Genomic DNA, 20,485 nt, shown 5'->3' with positions numbered 1-20,485 from the left:
GCGGTGCCTTGCGTCCTGACGGCCGCTCGGCTCCTCCCCTCCCAGCCGCGCGCGCTCCTTGTGGTTCTGAAAGCGAAGGGCGAGACAGGGCTCCCCAGGCGAATAGTGGTTGCAGGCTGCGTGTTTTCCTAGAAACTCCTCGACTTTTGTCTGGGAGAGGAGGAGATTGACAGATTGGAAGGACAAACGACAAGTGCAATACTGGAAAGACCAGAACATATTTGGTTGTGGCCTTAGCCAAGTATACTGACCTCCCTAATCCAGACTCCGCATCTGTAAAATGGAGATGAAATTGTTACTACTGCTTCATACAGTTTTTTGGAAAGGATGAATGAAACAAAAGATGAACCTGTGCTCCGCATGGTACCTGGCACATAGTAGGGCCTCATGAAGTGCTCTTTTACCTCTGCTCCACTCCCTGTCCAGTTTTAGCTGTCAGTTTCTACCAGAGACCATTCTGGTTCAAACACTAGTTGTTTTGTTCTCATGCATTATGGAAAGATTTATTGACCGTAAACAGATTACTTTGTGCTTGGTGCTGGGTACACATAGGACTGAGACTGAATACTCAAGTTTTCCAGTGCTTTGGATCTCTTGGGATGTAAGACATTGGCATTAAATACATAATAGCAAGTAATAGAATACAATAATTATTAATTATAATTATTGTAATACAATAAATACAATAGAAAGTTACATAAGAAAGGTGTATAGAAAAGATTGAGGTTAGAGGGAGAGGAATAGCTAGTGTGAGGGGCAAAACGCAGCTTTGAATAGTATTGAGTACTTACATGTCAGTTACTGCACTGACCCCCCTGCCACGTGGGCTCATTTGAAGAATGTGGGTATGTGGAATGAAGAGAAACGGCATTCTAGACAGACCAGCACAAGTGTCAACGGACAAAAATTTGACACATCTAAATATTTCAATTGCCTTTATTGCGATTCTAGAATCAGGCAACACTTCATTCCATAAAATGGAATGAGAGTCCCAATGAGTTAGAACAGAGGAGGCTGGCTTTACCTACAGAAGAAAGGGCTGAAGAAAGCAGTAACAAAGAACAAAAAGCAGATTGATTATTTCAGAATTACTTTCCTGGTAAGGTGGAAACAGAACAATAGAAAGATAACGGACTGGTTAACATCAGGTTACTTCAAGTTACCCTTTGCTGTAAGGACCAAAACAGAGGAAACTTCATTATTTTGCTGATTGAAGATTGAAACTGTCCTGTTATCTCTGTCTCCTGATTTCTTGGAGGGCCAGATACTTTAGTTTTGGTTTGCTGAGCATGGGTGACTCCATTTTGATTTTAGTCTTGTCTGTTGGGGTCTAGTGCAGAAGTTGAAAACAATGGCCTCTTATAATTTTTGTTTAATGCTAGGAACTGTATAAACCTATTGCATAAACAGAATCTAGTGTGTACTACTAGGAAAGCATATTCTACATTTTATTTTTTGTTTTAAGACAGAGTCTCCCAGACTGGAATGCAGTGGTGCAATCTCAGCTCACTACAACCTGTGCCTCCTGGATTCAAACAATTCTCTTGCCTCAGTCTCCCTGGTAGCTGGGACTATAAGCGCACACCACCACACTTGGCTAATTTTTGTATTTTTTTAGTAGAGATGGGGCTTAACCATGTTGGCCAGGGTGGTCTCAAACTCCTGACCTCAAGTGATCTGCCCACTTTGGCCTCCCTAAGTGCTTGAGATTACAGACGTGAGCCACTGTGCCCAGTAGATATTTTAGAATGATTTAGAATATTGTTAGAAATTATGTTAATGTAAAAAATATGCTATAGGTAGTTTCTTTTGCCTGGAATGCAAGGTCTCTGAAGAGCTGTAGAGGAAAAGGGGTTGAAAAAACTGGTTGAAGCCAGAACACAGAAGACTTTATAAGCCAGACTAAGGAAGTTTGACTTTATTGCATAAGAAATGGAATGCTGGAAAACGAACAAACAAAAAAGCTTACATAATGACACAATTAGAACTGGCTGACTGTGCTTCAGGGAAGTTCACCTGGCAACCTATGGAATACAAGGGAGGAGGCCAGTTAGGAGACAGTGCCTGTGAATACTTAAATTCAACCAGTACAATGCCTGTTACTGTGCAGATATGCAGACAGCATTTGTTTGTTTGTTTGTTTCTTTTTCTTTTTTTTTTTTTGAGATGGAGTTTCGTTCTGTCACCCAGGCTGGAGTGCAGTGGCTGGATCTCGACTCACTGCAATATTTGCCTCCTGAGTTCAAGCGATTCTCCTGCCTCAGCCTCCTGAGTAGCTGGGATTACAGGCGCCTGCCACCACGCCCAGCTAATTTTTGTATTTTTAATTGAGGCGGGTTTTCACTGTGTTGGCCAGGCTGGTCTCGAACTCCTGACCTCAGGTGATCTGCCCACCTCGGCCTCTCAGAAGTGCTGGGATTACAAGCGTGAGCCACTGCGCCCAGCCAGAGTCTCAGTTTCTTCATTTGGATAATGGAGGTAGTCACACCTCACCTAGAGAATTGTTGTGAAGACTAGAATATATAAAAACTGCATTGCAAAGACTAAATGTTCAACAAAAACGAGGCATTCAAAAAATAAAAGATGAGCAAAACACAGTGGAGGTGACACTGTACAAAAAATTATAATGCAAAAAAATGGTATACATACATATAAAAGATTCCATGGGACCACAAATGAGGAAGAAATTCGTTTTGATGGAGACAGCTTAGACAACGCTTCAGAGGAGTTTAATTTACCATTTGAGTCTTGAAGGATGACAAGTTCACTGGCTGGTGACGGGGCTGTGGATTTTAAGGCGTGAAAAAAAAGCACAGAAGTGTGAACAGCTCCACATGTTCTGGGGAGGAGGAAAAGCTGTTGCATCACTATGCTGGGGGAAATGAAGGTCATTGGACCAGAAATGGTGAAGCGGACTAGAGATGGTCTTCATGCCATGCTAGAGATTTTGGACTTTATTCTCTGCATTATGGGGAATCTCTGTGTGTGTATGTTTGTGTATGTGTGTTTTAAATCGCTTCGTTGGGTTATAATCTACATACCATAAAATTCATCTATTTTAATTGTACCATTAGGTGACTTTTAGTAAATGTGTGAAGTTTGACAACCATCAACATGATAAAGTTTTGGAACATTTCCGTTAACCCCACATCCTGCATGCAGTTTGTATCAGTCCCTCTTTCCAGCCCCAGGCAACCATTAATCCAATTTCTGTTTCTGAAGATTTGCCTTTTCTGGACATTCCATTTAAATGAAATCATACAATCTGTTGCCTTTTGTGTCTGGATTCTTAGCATACTGTTTTAAGGATCATTCATGTATTAGTTGTAGCGTGTCTTAGTATTTTAGCATGTATTAGTTGTAGCATGTATTAGTATATACATTAGCCTGTATTAGTTGTAGCATGTATTAGTATTTATTCCTGTTGCTGAACAGTAGCTCATTTATGGATATGCTCATTTTGTTTATCCATTCAACATTTGATGAACATTTAGATGGCTTTCTGCTTTTCGGCTCTTCTCAATAATGTTGCTTTTGTACAAGTCTTTGTGTGAACTTTGTATTTTTATTTCTCTTGAGTAGATATCTAGGAGTGGAATTGCTGACTTGTATGGTAAATTGTTTAACTTGTTTTTCCATAGAGGTGGGGTCTTGCTATGTTGCTGAGGCTGGTTTCAAACTCCTGGCCTCAGGTGATCCTCCCCTTGGCCTCCCAAAGTTCTGGGATTACAGGTGTGAGCCACCATGCCCAGCCTATGTTTAACTTTTTAGAAAACTGTCAAATTGTTTTCCACGGCGATTGCACTATTTTATTCTATGGATTTTTAAGCAGAAGAAAGATTAGGTTTTCTATTTCTGGTAAACTGAGGAACAAACCAACCCAGAAGTTGAATGAGAAGCCAATTTAATTTTGAAAGAGTTCATAATAGTATGTGCTTGAGTTTATAAATGTTTCATTGGACCAGAATTTCAAAAAGAACTCTAAAAACTGCAAACATTGACTAAGCGAAGTTATTATAGTTGTTACTAAGTTACTAGGTATTCATTTATTCTTGGAGACCAAATCAAGACAGGGAAATGTGCAAGACCATCTTTTTTCATTTTTGTTTTTGTCAGTGCAAAGTCATTTTTCTACCCTTCAGCTAATGAGCTTCCTTTGCTTGATTTGGGGTGAACTTGGCCTTGGAATAGTTTACAGCTTGGTAACTGCTTTACTCAGGGAATTGCTTCATGCATTTACAATCATCCATAAGCTACTTTCAAAATGAAAATCCAGCAATAGTCCTCCAGCTAAAAGGTTTCAATCTGGTAAGTGATTCAGAAACTTTTGGGGAAAATATTGTTGCTAATAGCCGTTTGTTCAAACCAGGCCTTTCAGCAATAAATGGTGTTTCAAGTGGGGAGAGAATCATCATCAATGCCGAAAACCAGCAAAATACTCTGGCCCAGCATAAGAACAGAATGGCTACAGTGTTCAATCTTTTTCTACTCAGAATATTTTCTAAAATATATTTAGACATGTTCTGTATTATGTGGCCCCTGGGCTGAAAAACAAACAAACAAACAAAAAAAAACAACCCAGAAATCACTGTTCACTGGAAAGATGGTCTTTTATAGGCAGCATGTATGTGTTCCACAGAGGGAAGTTGGTAACAGTGATAATTCCAAGTAGAATAATTTAAAATCTGTATTTGTCTTTAGAATGCTGTGTATGTTTTATCAGCAGGGTAGAGAAAGAATGGTAGAAAGGGTGAATATGGGGCTTGTTAGGAAGTCATCATCATAATAGATTTTGGGTGAGGCTCATATTAATTTTTGTCCTTTAAGCAAAGAACAATTGATAAATGAAGTAGCTGCTTCCTCACAAAAGGGAAGTCATCCTGGAGTTAAAAACGTTGTTTGAGAAGTCTATCAAGTGGGTAAATAACAAATGGATTACTGAGTGATGACTAGATTATGTCCAGAAAAGACATTTCCCCTCCGAGGAGGAAAAAAAATCTAGATTCAAATTAAATACAGAAGGACTGGTTTCTCTCTTTCCAGCATGAGAGATAAATGACATTAGAAAAAAACCAAGAGTTTTCTTCAGGTCATAACTGGTGAGACAGTGAAAGGAGAGAGCTCCTGTTAATCTCCTAGAGTGAGGCCTCTGTCACCGATGGGAGTCCAGGCTTGCTTCAAAAGCTGGGGATGGGGAGTAGAAGCAGTAGGGGAGCCATCATCGTGATTCTGCTGGAATCCAGGAGGGTTCTCGACCAAAAATTCCCTTCTCACTCTCAAGTTCCCCAAGCTCCTTAAGCATGGAAATATCTTTTTTTCTTTCTGTCTCTGATGACTTACATGACATTAATAACCTCTTTGGACCATGGTTTTGAACCCTACTGGGCCCTTTCTTCAGTTTCTTTTTTTTTTTTTTTTGAGACAGAGTTTCGCTCTTGTTACCCAGGCTGGAGTGCAATGGCGCGATCTCGGCTCACCGCGACCTCTGCCTCCTGGGTTCAGGCAATTCTCCTGCCTCAGCCTCCTGAGTAGCTGGGATTACAAGCACGCACCATCATGCCCAGCTAATTTTTTGTATTTTTAGTAGAGACGGGGTTTCACCATGTTGACCAGGATGGTCTCGATCTCTTGACCTCGTGATCCACCCGCCTCGGCCTCCCAAAGTGCTGGGATTACAGGCGTGAGCCACCGCGTCCGGCCTATCTTCAGTTTCTTGTTCAAAAGGGGAAGCCAAGGTGCTTGGCGGCATCTCAGCACAGCAGCAGTTATCTTTCCTACCACCAGGCATGTGGCTTGGTGTTTTCACAGACCTGCTAGGAGAAGCTGAGGCCTCTGCACCTGCCCATGTGATCCAAATGCATGTTAGACACGAAATCCACTTTTGAGGGGCTAGACTTGCCCCTTGCTTCCTCTTCTCTCATGAAGAAAAGTTTAGCAGTAACAGTAGCAACCAAGACATTCTTGACCAGTCCATGGTTATTACTTTTGCCTCCTCTCCTAGACTTTATTAATAACCTGGCATTTGTTATCCTTTGTTTTTCCTGTGAGATCATCATGAACAGAATTTTAAGAAGTCTCTTTTATGTTCCTGTTGAAGTACCCTTTTTGAAACTCAGCAGGCTAATTCAGGATAAAGAGGTGGCTGTAAATCATTATTCTTAGCAAAAGGAGTTTAGGCATGAGTTTGGGCAGAGATCTACAGATAACAGATTTTCATATTTTAAACTGTATTTTGATTAACTCTCAATTTCTGCAGACACTGGAAGGTGTGTTTGTAATTAGGTAGAACCTGATGGTCTACAGAGATGTCACATGCATAATTTCATTCTTTTTTTCTGAGGTAGTTGAAAATAAAAGCAGGATTAGGGATTGTTTACTACTTGCAGCGACTTTGGGGATTAATTCAGATATTTATTGACCACTGCTGAGTGTAGGGGATGCTTGGGCATTATACTGTGTTGAGGAAAATGCCAGTTCAGCTGCCTCTATTCTAACTTCAGAGTATTTTATAATTTGAATGTCCTTGATATAATTTTCACAGTAATTGATGAAGTTTTTGCACCATTAAAATGGTGTAATACTTAGCTGATGCTAAATTTATGGTTCACCCCTAAGTAATTTACTCAAAAGAAGGGGTGGGAGTGGGGCAATGACACCGCAGGTAGTCAGAGACTCTAAAAAAAAGTCTTTGGCAACATTTCTGCAATTCAATTTTAATGATTTCTAAAGCAAAAATGACAGAATATACTATGCATTCAGGATTTCTCGCCTTCTGAACTTAGGGAAGATATGACTAGTCATCACACCCTTTTTTTTTTTGAGACAGGAAGCAACCTCAGAATTCTCAATTCTGCATTGCCAAGAGTGACTGTCAATCAGTGGATGACATCCCACAACACTACTTTGCCTTCTCTGATCAAAAAGTTTGCTTGATCCTTGTAAATATTATTTTCCCTGCAAAATGGCAGTAAAAATTTTTTTTTTGGAGACAAAGTCTCGCTCTGTCACCCAGGCTGGAGTGCAGTGGTGTGATCTTGGCCCACTGCAACCTTTGCCTCCTGGGTTCAAGCAATTCTCCTGCCTCAGCCTCCCGAATAGCTGGGACTACAGGTGCGCACCAACATACTCAGCTAATTTTTGCATTTTCAGTAGAGACAGGGTTTCACTATGTTGTCCACGATGTCTCGATCTCTTGAACTCATGATCTGCCTGCCTTGGCCTCCCAAAGTGCTGGGATTACAGGCATGAGCTACTGCGCCCACCCAATAATTTTTTTTTTTTAAGTGCTATACTATAAAACAGTGCTTCTCACACTTTAACGTGCATACGGATCACCTGGAATCCTAAAAAAATGCAGCTTGATTTAGTAGGTCTCGGTGGTGCTTGGGACGCAGTAGTTCCAACAAAGTGGCAACTGATGCTGTATATCTGTGGACCACATTTACTAAGCTTCTAGATCCTTCACTAGAGACAAGATGTAAGCTAGGAAACTATGTACAGCACAACTCATTAAACAAGAAAAAAGAAAAACAAGGCAAGTGTTCCATTAGAAGCTGAAGTTTTATTATAGGATAACAGTACATAAAGCACATCTAAAATTGATGTGTTCAATGCACTTTTAATAAAGGTAATGTAATATTAAAGGTACAGTTTCTAAGTACAATATAACAACATTCATATTAGAATGAAAATTGGAGTATTTAAAAGACAACATTAAATCTCTCTTTTTTGTACAGCTTGTATTTACAAAATGAATCAAAATATTTTTTTTAAATTCAGGACTCAATAAAATAAACAGCTGGGAATAAGCAGACTACTGTAAGAGTGAATTGAAAAGAAAACCGAATGTAAGTGAAAAGTTGGATGATCCTCTAATAAAGATCATTAGCAAAGTTTTAGTTCAATGCTAGTTTTAGGATTCCCATAAATGGCTTGCATTTTTAGTGTGGCAGAAAAGGAGTTTTTACATACTGTACACAAAACAGACAGCATATATTTATAGGTACAGTATTACCATTTCCAAACTCGCATGTATATTTACAGAAGGCTGAGTTTGTTACTCACAGAGGTTTGTGAAATTTGTGTGCTTAATCCTCAAGACCTACACACAATTAGAATCAGCATTTCATGTGGTCTTTTTAAATGTGGCTTAAATAGTTGGTTGTAGAAGAAAATATTAACCATAAGGCTTGCCTTACTTTATAAATTTAACAAAACAACCCAGGAAAAAAAGTTTTAATGGGGCACACTTGTTATCATGTAACCATTGTCAAATGCTGACATGTGCTGGCCTTTGTGCAGACGCAAAGAGATATATACAATCTCTACCCTCAGGAAGCTTAGGATGCTAAATGGGGCTTTAAAAAAAAAAAAAAAGGTTTCAATCTCTTTCCAAGAGAGGCCGTTAAGGAATGATGTGATTTATATTAAAAGAGATTTCTCCCTAAACTGTGGCCAATCCACATTAAAAGGTTAACTATTAGCATTAGCTCTCATTAACCACACAATTGCATTTATAATTAAGGTAACAGCAACTCTTCCACAAAAATGGAAAATGTCTAGAATTGTGGGTAAATATGCAGTGCATGGAAGCCAATAATCATGGCTTGAGAATTTATCACCTTCAATTACAAAAAGTGCAGTAAACAGAAACATTTGCTCTACATTTATAAATTGCTCAAAAATCTTTGCTAAAGATCTTACAAATTCAGTAATATTACAGAACAATTCTAATCAATATTTAATAAGGTTAACTACATCCTTAGTTAGATATTTGATATACTTTGCTTTTCAATAATGCCAATAGATCTTGGGAGAATGGGTAAAAAGGTTTAAGTAAGCTTATTATTAAATAACTTTAAAAATGAAGGTCCTTCACTCAGTTCATGGAACTGGTTGAGGTCATATTGAAACAGAACATCCCTTGTCGAATTTGCTTTATGGCCCATGTTCTGGCAGAGGATGTCTCCATCCTTCTCATCACTCAGGTAGGAGGGGAAAGGTTTATTCTGCCATCAAGCCACCTAGGATATTTATATAAATGCCTGTTATCTATAATAGGAGCTAAGTATACAACTCTGTTAGGTGCCAATAATATAATTCCTTAATAAGAAAAAAAAAAGTGTATTACTCCATTAAACAAGTTTCTTTAGGATCTTGAAGGCCTGGCAAAATTATTTTTCAGCTTAGGAGATATGCTATAAAGCCAAGTCGCAAACATAAAGTAAATGCTAGTAAGTTTCCATATAGCCGTATTTATAAACAAATTCGCCCTATAGATGTCAAATATCCATACTAAGGAAGTAATTTTATCCTAATTAAATACACTCTAGAATAATTTATATAACGATATTATGTATTTAAAGAGAAAAGCATGTCCCAAATCCAGCACTCTGATACAGCTGCCAGTTGGGCGTAGGTAGATATATATATATATATATGTATATATATACAAATATATAGTTATACTCAGTGAAATTAACAAGACCCAAAGGTGGTATTGTCTAGGAATAAAAGGGATTTTTTGTTGTTGTTCACAAAAGTAACTTGTCTAGCACCACACATCAGAAAAACACAAAAATAGCACACTCTAGTTCTAAACAGCTATGTCTAAAATAGATTATATAGTAAAACCGGTATTATACAGCATATTGTGGATTTGATAAACAGATAAATATTTGCACTGAGTAGGCTGTTTATAATATAACATTTTCTTATCTATACAGAATGAAAGCCAAAAAGTTAACTGTATAGAGATGTGCAGAACAACATTAAATATGACTCAAAAGCAGGGACAGGTAAATTTGAAAGAAGAGTAAGAGAGAAAATGTTTACAGGCCATTACAAGTTCTTAAGTTAATAGTAAATAAGGAATCGATTGCTCAAGTTGAAGAAAGCAGTAAACAAGAGATTGCATTTACATGCAGATGTCTAAAATTTGTATTTTTTAAGTCTATGCACAAAAGTCATTTGTTTTATTGCTTGACATTCAGTTATGGCTAGATTATTTAACCTATTTTTTTTTTTTACTTTGGAAACAAGAATATTGTTAAAGGTGCCATAAAAATGGACAACATTGAAAACGGTTTGCAAATAAACCACCTAACACTGCAGTTCTTTATACATATTAAAAGCCTTGTCTGGGGTTTGTCATATGTTAAATATTATTTAAACTGGGAAAATATGTTGTAGCTTGAAGCCTCCCATTGGCCCAAACATCCAATACAAAAACACATCTCCACAAAAGGAGCAGGCAGACAATACATGTACATTTAAAGAAGCAGCCAGCTAATGTCCTAATGTTTAAAAATTTACCACTGTTTAATATGAGATTTCAAACTGTGTGGATAAGAAGAGAATTTTGGATTCAGGAAGATGTATACAGTACATACAGATTTTTTTTGTGTGTGTGTGAAATCATTTTCACTATATTGCTCAAGAATTATCTGCATTTACATATGCAATCTGTTCAATGATAATCAAGTTCCTAGAAATAGTATTCATCCACATTAAAGTAATATTGTTGAAAAAGGAATCACACATGAACTCTGGAGAGAATTTAGCTGCTCTTGGAGAACAACATAATGGCATGTGCAGCATGACAAAGCTAATAGCAAGCTATCTTTCATTAGTTCTTAGAAGCATGAAAGAAAAAGAAGTGTGGTACTGCTAATGTGGCAAAGTACACTAAATGTAAACAGCAAACACAGATTTTCTAGGCATCTATTTAAAATGTTCATATTCACTTTCTCAATAAAAGACTCCATGTTATGTTGCATCACTGAAAAAGGCTGTTTCTATTTGGACTGAATATTCTGTCATTCATTCATAAATAAATGACTGAATGTATTTATTGCTCTAAGTTCTGAGGGTTTGGTTGAACATGGAGATCCTTCCCGCCCATCTAGGATGGCTCCTTGGTATGAAGTCAGGCTTCTGGATTCTTATAAAAATTATTCTGGCAGCCTGACAACACTGATCTCACCTACACAAACAAACAAACAGACCCAGAAGTGAAACCAGTTGCACAGTGGAGACATTGCTAGTCAGTCTTCTCATCTCTTAAAAACAAATAGTAATAGGAAGGTCTCTATAATAAAATCTGGTGGAACCTCTTTATTATGTTTACAGACAGAATGAAGACCTGTGTCATAGAATATTACCAAGAGATCAAGATTTACTATTGCAGTTCCATTTCTGGGCACATTATTTGATCTACAGTATAAAGTTATTTTCATGGGGTTCCATATCATAACTTTATAAGAAGTGGCAATCACACGTTATATAAAAATGTCAGTAATGTGTGTGGGTATACACACAAATATACCAATACACACACACACCCAGAGGAGAGATTTCTACCATGTTCCATATTCTTTATTATCAAAAGCAACATGGTAAAGGTATCCTTTTCAACTTACAGGCATGGGAAGTTTTCCCACATTATGCTCCTCTGTTATAGAAAGAAAATATATAAATCTTCTTGTGAATGTGTATCCCAAGGTGAAAGAATCAGAGCCAACAGTTACACTGAACTTCTCTGACTTCATGGAAAACAATATGTGGAATATGGTAGCAAAACTGTATTTCAAACATATAACATGTAACACTAATGTTGGCTCGAGTTGCTGCTGTCATACAGGCAGGTTTTGTTTTGTCTTTAAACATTAGCTCGTGTAATGCATCGGCTCTAAACTACAAAGCAGAAGAACTGTTTTCCATGAAGGAATTTTTGGTTTGCTTCTAGAGGAGAACACATGATAACAATAGTTAATTGCTGGTATTTTTAAAACATATTTTATCTTTTATCTAAATAGCTGTACTGATTTTTAAAATTTTCATCCTTAATATGCAGAATTTGAAAGAGTTTTTAACATATGATGCTACATTTTTTTTCATGAGTATTTTAATTAGAGAAACGGTAATTGGAATACGCAAGGACTATACTTTGAATGATGCTCTTTGCTGGTACATTACCTATTAATTTATCTTTTAAACACACTGGCATAACTTTGCTTTGGAAGTTATTCAGCGTTTTGAAACACAAGACTGAAGAGCACATCAAGTTCTGAACTCAACAAAATGAGATGAGAGTAAAGAGTTTATACACACGCAGTTCTATATAGTTCACTTGTGCCTTGGAGGGATAGTATTACCATTATTATTAATAATAAAAAACACAATTTGTCCCAGTAGTACTGGCCACCCTGTTTAAGAGTTTTAGGAGATCCCTGAGCACATTGTTTCTGACTCTTAACCCCAACTCCAAAATGATAGGGCTTCTATCGTTGATATCAAGATGGATTGTCATTCACAGTAAGTCAATCATAAGGTGCTTATTTACCCTTGTTTTTCACCAATCAGCACAAAGAACTATCAGAAAAATAACTTTTTATTACTATCTTAAAATAATAGCATTGGAAGGACATATGATTTAAACAATCAATGTTTGAAACAGTGGCTTTAGGATTATTATCTGGCTGCCCCTCAACAATAACAAGTGATTCGATCGACATTCCTTAGCCAAAAACAAAAGGCAAAACAAAACAAAACAAAAAACCCACAAAACAAAAAAAAAACCCAAAAAACTGTACAAATATGTATTTTTCCCTGAGGGATCAAGGTACACCCGCAAGTGCTCTATGTACATATTGCACTAGAGAGGAATGAAGAACATGTGCAAAAAAGCAACAATGAGAGAAGCTTACATACTACTAAAACCTTTTCATGAAAGATACTACTAGGTTGTTTTGCATTTTGGAATGTCGGAACACAACAGCTAGCTATTCCTTAGTCTAAAACTAAAAACACACATTTCTACTATGGCACATTCAATGAAATAAAAAGTTTTCCAAAGACAGATAGACAAATTCCATCAAGAAAATAATACAAAGTTTGTTTGTTTGTATTTTTTTTTTTAGAAAATTACATTACTTTCTTTCTTTGTTTCACATTACAAAATCTTTTTTTCTTTACACAAATCACATTTTATTGCAGGAATATTTCAAGTGCCATCAAATATTTATAGAAGGGTTAAAAAAATAGAAGTCTCTCTAAAGTGGTCCAGACAAGGCTTTGTATAGAATAAATCTTTTTTTTTCCCATCTTCTAGTTTTGATTTAAGTATTTTGAATACATTTTCTTTTCCATTGACACTTAGTAGCCTAGAAGCGGTCCGACACACACACATCATACACGTGCAAATCTCACTCACACACACACACACACACACACACACACACACACACACACGCTCCTTCCTCACCTGACCCTCAGCCCACCCCCATACGCTCACAGATAACTGGGTATCTACACTATAAAGAACAACCAAACTTAGAAGCAGTGTCTTAAATCATGTTTTTCTTAAGTTAGAAAGGGTGAATTAGGATGCTGAAGACTTTAAAAAAAAAAATCCATAGCTTTAATACAAAGTAAGATGCTGAACACTTAAAAAAAATCCATAGCTTTAACACAATTTGCAAACTGTCCAAAAAGCACTTTCATCTGTACCTTTGTTTGCATTGTGACCAAGGCCAGGTTTTTCACAATATAATAACCATTTGGACACCATTGGAACAGAAGGTATTCAGGCTTTGTACAAAAGCCTTATTTGCCTTATGTAAAAAAAAATTATTATAAAGCCATTGTAGCAGCAAGGCTGACAGTGATGTGGTTCCAGTCCTGAAAAGACTACTGGACGTTGAAGTTTAGGAAGCTTTAATTAGAAGAACTATTGAGGATGACTGTTCTGATATCACCCAAGTATTTTATGTCATCACATAGGTGTTTTTATAATCATGAAGAAAGGAAAATGCAAAGTTTTTCACATCCTTTTCTGAGCTCCGTATTTTCTTTCTAACTGAATTTATTGTTTAACATCAGATCCTAACTTAGATCCAAATAGTAGTCAGTTGTTTCCTTGTTTCACGGAGCATGTCTCTGTCTACTATTTCATCCTACTCTGTCAATCATTGGACTTGGCTCTTAAGCTCCACCCGTGCTTTTCTTTCAGAAACACCTGGGAGGAAGCATCACGTTATGCTATCATGGTTTACCATAAAAGCAATGTCACCATGGCATGACTATTACTGAGGTTAGAGCATGAGTTTTCTTGTCTGTTTTTGTTTTGTTTTGTTTTGCACTAGGTACATGCAGAATCCTTACTGAGAAAAGGAATTTCTTTTAAGTTCAACATTATGTTCTCTCTCACCCTTGAGAAATTCAATTTGTTCTTATTATTTCACAAATGGACACTGGAATTAGGTTTAGTTGCTCTTTAATGTGCTAGTACCTGAGGCTGGTCATATTCAGAAAGCTTTGGTTAAAAAGAAGTTAATATACTTTAATAAAACCATCCCCAAATTTAGTGGATCTGAATGACAAAAAACAAAACCAAACCAAACTAAAACAAAACAAAAAAAAAACCAAAAAAACAAAACCCAAACAAAAACAAAACACCATTTCCTCCCAAAGGAGAAACAACAGGAAAAAAAAGGACGAATAAATAACTGAACTAAGCTTGGTACTCTTTTTAGAGTATAAATACTATTGATCTTTAAAGGAACTATGCTTACTTAAATTAAAGATTTGATTTAACCCTTCTTGCCCCATATAAATACTATATGCTGACAGGTAGCCTCTTTCTATAAACACATAAAATTTTACATGCCTGTAAGAAATTTAAAGGAATATTACTCTTGTCTTCTATTTATGGTTAAACCCTTATTATGCTTGTGAAAAAAAAAGTTGGATGTTATTTAGGCTTCATACACACATCTGTGTGAATAATAACTTCCCGTTTTCCAAGTCCCTCAGGAAACAAGTCAGAAAAGTCAGTGGCGTTAGAAACAGAGTGAAGTGCTCTGGGAAGCCCATGCTGGTAATCCAGCATGATGTGAGAAGCTGTAATTCCTGTGGAAGATTCCGCAGGGACACCAGCGGCAGAGGAGACTATTTCTTGGACAGAAAGGGCTGTGTGGAAACTCCTACCTTAACATCCATGGGAGACGTTCCCTTTTCTGTACAAAATGGTCTTTGACCCGTAGTTTGAATCCCACTCTAGTGCGACTAAAATCATCGTCTAAATGCCTACATTCTCAAAAGGTCACTTGTTTTTAAAATATGCATACCTGTTTATCAGACTATTCCTTTCCCCTGCCCACACTAGGGATTATTTAAAAAAAAAAAACCATGAAATTAAACAGAAACAACTCAGTATTTCTCACCTGAACACACCAGCCAAATAATCTTCTAAATATTTAATAAAATAAATTACAGTCCACAGTTTCCTAGTGAAGATAAATACAAGAGTAAATGTTTGCAGCCAGCATCAACTTCACTTTAAAGGCTTAAAGTATTTAATATTTAAATAAGAGAAACTGGTTCAACATTGTATGCTCCCCGACCCTCCTATCCGTCGTTTTTCAAATATGGAGAGCAACATTCTTGAATTATAGCATCTATTGACAACAAATCTAGAAGTAGTTCACTCTGAGATAAACTCATAGAGTTCCTAGATCATACCAGGAACATAAACATTCACAAAGCAAATGCTTCATGTCCTCACATGGGGAGTGTGTGTTTGCTCCAGATATAATCTTTGGGTCCTTCTTATAATAAAAGCTAGATTCCAATAAATATTCTGGTTATTGATTTGTTCTCAAAGCCTAAGAGTTGCAAGATGAGACCAAGTCCGTATTTAACTACTGAATTGTGTAAAATGAGCTTCCGTCCCTCGCCTCCATGAGGTGGCATTTTAAAAAGCTTTAAAAAAAAATGAGCATGATGGTATATGTCCACAGTGCCAATCAATCATTCAACTTTGTATGAAGCATAAACACATCTATCATTAAACTTACCAAAAAGCCAAGTATAATTTAGGGAGAGTTCCGTTTCTAATTCCAAATTCACATGTTAAAAAAAAAATACAACGTGGTGATTTCTAGATATGACCAGCCAGTATTTTAAAAGTAATTTTGTAAACAGCAGCATAAATACCTCCCAACGTACCTTCCAAGCCTTCTCGGTTAAACTTGTGTTTCTGGTGCACATGCGACACGACAGTGAACACGCTAGCATTTAATTTAAAGAAAAAGGTGCAAAATGAAAGTGCCTTATCAATTCAACAGGAAAAGCTACACCAGTAACTACATTTTATATTAATTAAAACAATATATAAACAATATCTCTTTTAGCTATATATAGTCTTCATGCCCATTTACCCTGTAATATATTATAATGCTATTGTTGCTACTGCTATGGACCCTTTTCATGCCATCCTGCAGACTGGCAATAATCGGCGAAAAAATAAAAACTTCCTTCATGAAACAAAGAGCCAGTTGTGCAAAGTAATGCCGCAACCTCCGCTATGCACACCGGTCGCCGATTATTGCTGGACTCTCTGTTGTTACTGACAGATTGGTGACTCTGAGGAAAGTCTGTGGGCAGTGAGCTACAAGAAAAGGAAATCCTCCGACTTTAGTACCCTCCTGTTGCAAACAGAGGTCAACGATCAAGAAGTCAAGACAGAAAAAGGGTCCATATCTGTAGGCATAATGGAAATCATATGCATGAGAAAAACAAGTTCAACTTTTATTTGTTTTCATTGTTTCCCCTCCTTTGCCTGACCCCGATCACCAAAAGATGTGCAGTGTGTGGCGCTCCAGGTCTGTGCAGGGCCATATAAAGTGTCTTGGTTAATTTTTTTGTTTGTTTTTCATGTTTGTACTTCAGACATTCTAGAAGTGCTTAGGTGATACATTTACCCATCAATTTGCATTGCTGGCTCAAATTCTGAAGTGAACAACTCCTTGTATAATGGAGGAAAATGAAGTCGCACAATGTCTGGGTATATTGCTTTAAATGCCATTAGCTTTTCTGTATGTCGTCCACATAAGGCTCTCAATGTAGACACCTTGCATATTAACTGTAAATGGAAGAAAGGACACACTGTCATGAACAGGCATGAGCACCAACGATTAGGGAATCTGAATGATCTTTACGACACTATTTATAATGGTCTAACACACTTAAAGTAACTTAATGATGGCCAGGCCCCGTGGCTCACGCCTGTCATCCTTGCACTTTGGGAGGCCAAGGCAGGTGGATTGCCTGAGCTCAGGAGATCAAGACCATCCTAGGCAACATGGTGAAACCCCATCTCTACTAAAATGCAACAAATTAGCTGGGTGTGGCAGTGTGCACCTGCAATCCCAACTACTGGTGAGGCTGAGGCAGGAGAACTGCTAGAACCTCGGAGGCAAAGGTTGCAGTGAGCCGAGATGGCACCACCACTCTAGCCTGGGCAACAGAACAAGAGGCCGTCTCAAAAAAATAAAAAATAAATGATGATACAGTCATGTCACAGAATGCCAAGTATACACTAAATAGGATTTTCAAGCTGAATAATAACTAGAAAAAGTGTTCATACGCAAAAGTTGGCACAGCTTGTTAGCGGCTGATTAGAGACAGAACCCAAGGCTTTTGACTCCCCCTCCTACTCAAAGATGGCTTCTGATCTACTTCCTGAAACCCTGCCCTCCATCACTGTGCAAAAAGAAGAGGTCTGGTGACAGAGAAGTGGGTGAGGGACAGTGCTGGGTAGTGAGGGCACTGCCACTGGAGATGATGGCATCCCCTATACATTTTATGCAGAACTGACACTAGTCAACTCTAACAATCAGTTTCTGTTCGATCATGAGTTTTGCCTATAACAAAGCAATTCTGGGTCTGAGCACAAGAATAGGTTCAGAAGGCCTGGATGGAGGTACCACCATTGATCATTTACCAGCTGAAGGTAATGACACAATTTGCAAAATTGCTTTTAAATTTCAAATCACCTCACAAAGGCAACCTGCTTATTATTTTAACACAAAATAATCTTCTCTAGGAAATGTTTTCACCAGATCTTGTCCACATGTTAAGTGCTGTTTATCATCAAAGATCCTAATGGTACCCTTGCATTTGGGCAAAATGATGGAGAAGAGAGTGAAGTTCCTGACAGGGTTCCTCCCTTCTACTTCCCATTAGTGCCCCATTTGCTTATTTAACAGGTGCAAAATCAAAAGCAAAAGAGCAATTAACCCCCGGTTACCCTTTTCTGACCTGACAGGTTGGAAATGAAAAGCAAAAACAGCAATTAATCCCCAGTTACCCCTTTCTGATATAACCTAGCTATTAGGAGAAAAAACAAGCACACAAATAAACAAACAAGAAAACAAAACCAAAAACCTCTCATATCATCTCACACAATAACACACATAAAATAAGAAAGAATACGGCTGATTTTTCTAAGACCAAATACATACTACTAGCAATGGCACTGAAGGGTATTAGCACATTTTTAAAAATTGGCATTACAATTATATTTTTATTGTGAAAGATAATGATTGGTAAAAATGAAACCTTATGCTGTGAATACAGAGTAGTGATGGGAAAGTGATGACCATGCAAAAGTCATTTACTGTTGATGACTAATGAATTTAATGGAAGTAGAACTAATATTATCATATAGAGTCATTCTGATTAAGTCTTTTAGTCCTTTGTAACCTCCTTCTAAATTGAAAGATTCTAGGCTGGGCACAGTTGCTCACTCCTATAATCTCAGCAGAGGATGGAGGATCACTTGAGGCCAGGAGTTTGAGACCGGCCTGGGCAAAAACTACAAAACTCATTTAAAAAAAACCTACAAAAACATCTCTACAAAAACTAATAAAAAAAAATTAGCCAAGTATGGTAGCAGATGTGCCTGTGGTCTCAGCTACTCAGGAAGCTCAGACAGGAGGAACTTTTGAGCCCAGAAGTTCAATGTTGCAGAGAGCTATGCACTCCAGCCTGGGAGACAGAGTAAGACCTTGTCTCTAAAAAACAAATAAATAAATAAATTCAAAGACTATTTTTCTAATTTATTTCGGTGTGGAACATTAACTCTGCTTTATGCCCAACTTTGATGGAAGAGGAGAATTTCTAGAATGTAACTTTCTTTTTCCCTACATTGTCTTATTGTTGCAGGACACTTTGTAATCAAGTGATAATAAATATAATTTAGACTGAATAATGGGTTTTCGCTCAACAGAATTTTTTTCAAATGGAGATTATTTCTTTTTAGTTGCCTGTTGCTTTCTGATATTTCTGGGAACTGGTCATATGACTTAACATGACCACACTGGCAGCATCATTTGTGCTACGGGGTAATTCAGGCCATGCCTTTGGCTCTCACCTTTGTTAGTATTCCATCTTCTCGGTGATTCTTCTGTAGGACGTGTTGAAGAGCTAGCTGAATTTTCTGTTGCAGTTTTTCAATTTTTACCTTTTCTTGCAGCCATGAGCGATCTAAACATAAGAAAATGATATTCTTTAGCATTCCTCCCACATGGTGTCAGGATCCCCTTTTTCTGGATTCTTTTGATACAGATAATTGTATCACAACGCATATTTAGAGACACAGAGGCCAGTTTTACTCCTCTTTGAAAATTTCTCCTAATGGAGTGAAAAGAACAGGGTGTTAAACCTTTCTATTTTTACCAATACTTAGAGGAAGGAAGGATCCTCCCCTTCCAAAGGATAAACAATTAAATATGAGGCCATACTCATATGAATGCAAATGAAACCACCATGGCCCCTCAAGATTTTCAAATAATTATACTTGGAATGAAATATTATCAATCCTGCTAGCTTTTTTGAAAAATATGAAAGTTTTCTTATAATCTTTGAGAACCAAAATTGTCAATAGGATTCCAAGTGACTTAAGGGTTGTTAATTGAGGATAAAGTCCTTATGTGTAAGTCTTCCAAATGGAAGGCAGTGGCTAAGCAAAAGTGATCATCCCCAAACATGCAGTGCTGGTTGAAAACACAGATTAAATTCAGATAATCTAGTGGATGACATCTACGTGGATTTTAACAAAAAACAGGATGTCTCAAAAACCATGTTATTCCGGAGACACGTATTAAGAAAGGCAACCCCATTCTACAAAAGCATTTCTCTTGTAACAGGAGGTTAATCCTGGACTGGGTTTTATTCAATTCTCATTTCTTTTCAGTTTATCTGAAAGGCGCGACGTTTTCTTACAAGAATATATGTTTGTATTGGAGGGAGAAGAGAGGGTATCATTTGAAGACTTAAAATTAGATTTAATAACAGTGGAGACCTCTCTTAGTACCTCCCACATATTTTATAGCTATTAAATGTATGCACCTTGTAAAAATTCTTCATCTTAGACATTACTAAAACCATTTTTATTTGGTTATCTTACCTGCTGACATCAGTACGAATGCAGAAAATAATGCAATTTCATCTTCAGTCAGGTGCATAGAACATAAACTCTTTCCAAATTCAAACACAAAGCTAATAAAGTCTTCACAACCTGCCAAAATTAAAAAAAAGACAGTTTAGAATTTTGGTTACCGTCTTAAGAGAAAAACCTAGGTCTTAGGTTTTCCTAAGGTTCTCCTAAGACCCGTAAGAGGTCTTAAGAGAAAAACATGGG

General features: G+C 37.3%; 1 protein-coding gene across 3 annotated transcripts in view; it reads right to left on the bottom strand.

The window, feature by feature from the left end:
• Window positions 1–7,541: 7,541 nt before the first annotated feature.
• Window positions 7,542–20,485, bottom strand: part of RORA (RAR related orphan receptor A) — a 737,001-nt gene continuing 724,057 nt past the window's right edge. For all 3 annotated transcript variants that reach the window (XM_032297775.1, XM_032297774.1, XM_032297776.1), the window contains 3 exons: window positions 20,252–20,362; window positions 19,217–19,329; window positions 7,542–16,924 (listed from right to left, as the gene is read on the bottom strand). In XM_032297775.1, coding sequence (XP_032153666.1) covers window positions 16,760–16,924; window positions 19,217–19,329; window positions 20,252–20,362 — 389 coding nt within the window. In that variant the 3' untranslated portion in view covers window positions 7,542–16,759. The remainder of the gene's footprint in view (window positions 16,925–19,216; window positions 19,330–20,251; window positions 20,363–20,485) is intronic.

This window comes from Sapajus apella, unplaced genomic scaffold, assembly GCF_009761245.1.
Source record: "Sapajus apella isolate SASKATOON/1434 unplaced genomic scaffold, GSC_monkey_1.0 scaffold37, whole genome shotgun sequence".
Lineage (NCBI taxonomy): Eukaryota > Metazoa > Chordata > Mammalia > Primates > Cebidae > Sapajus > Sapajus apella.
The sequence above is the reverse complement of the archived record's forward strand: the minus strand, read 5'-3'. Positions and strand labels throughout refer to the sequence as shown.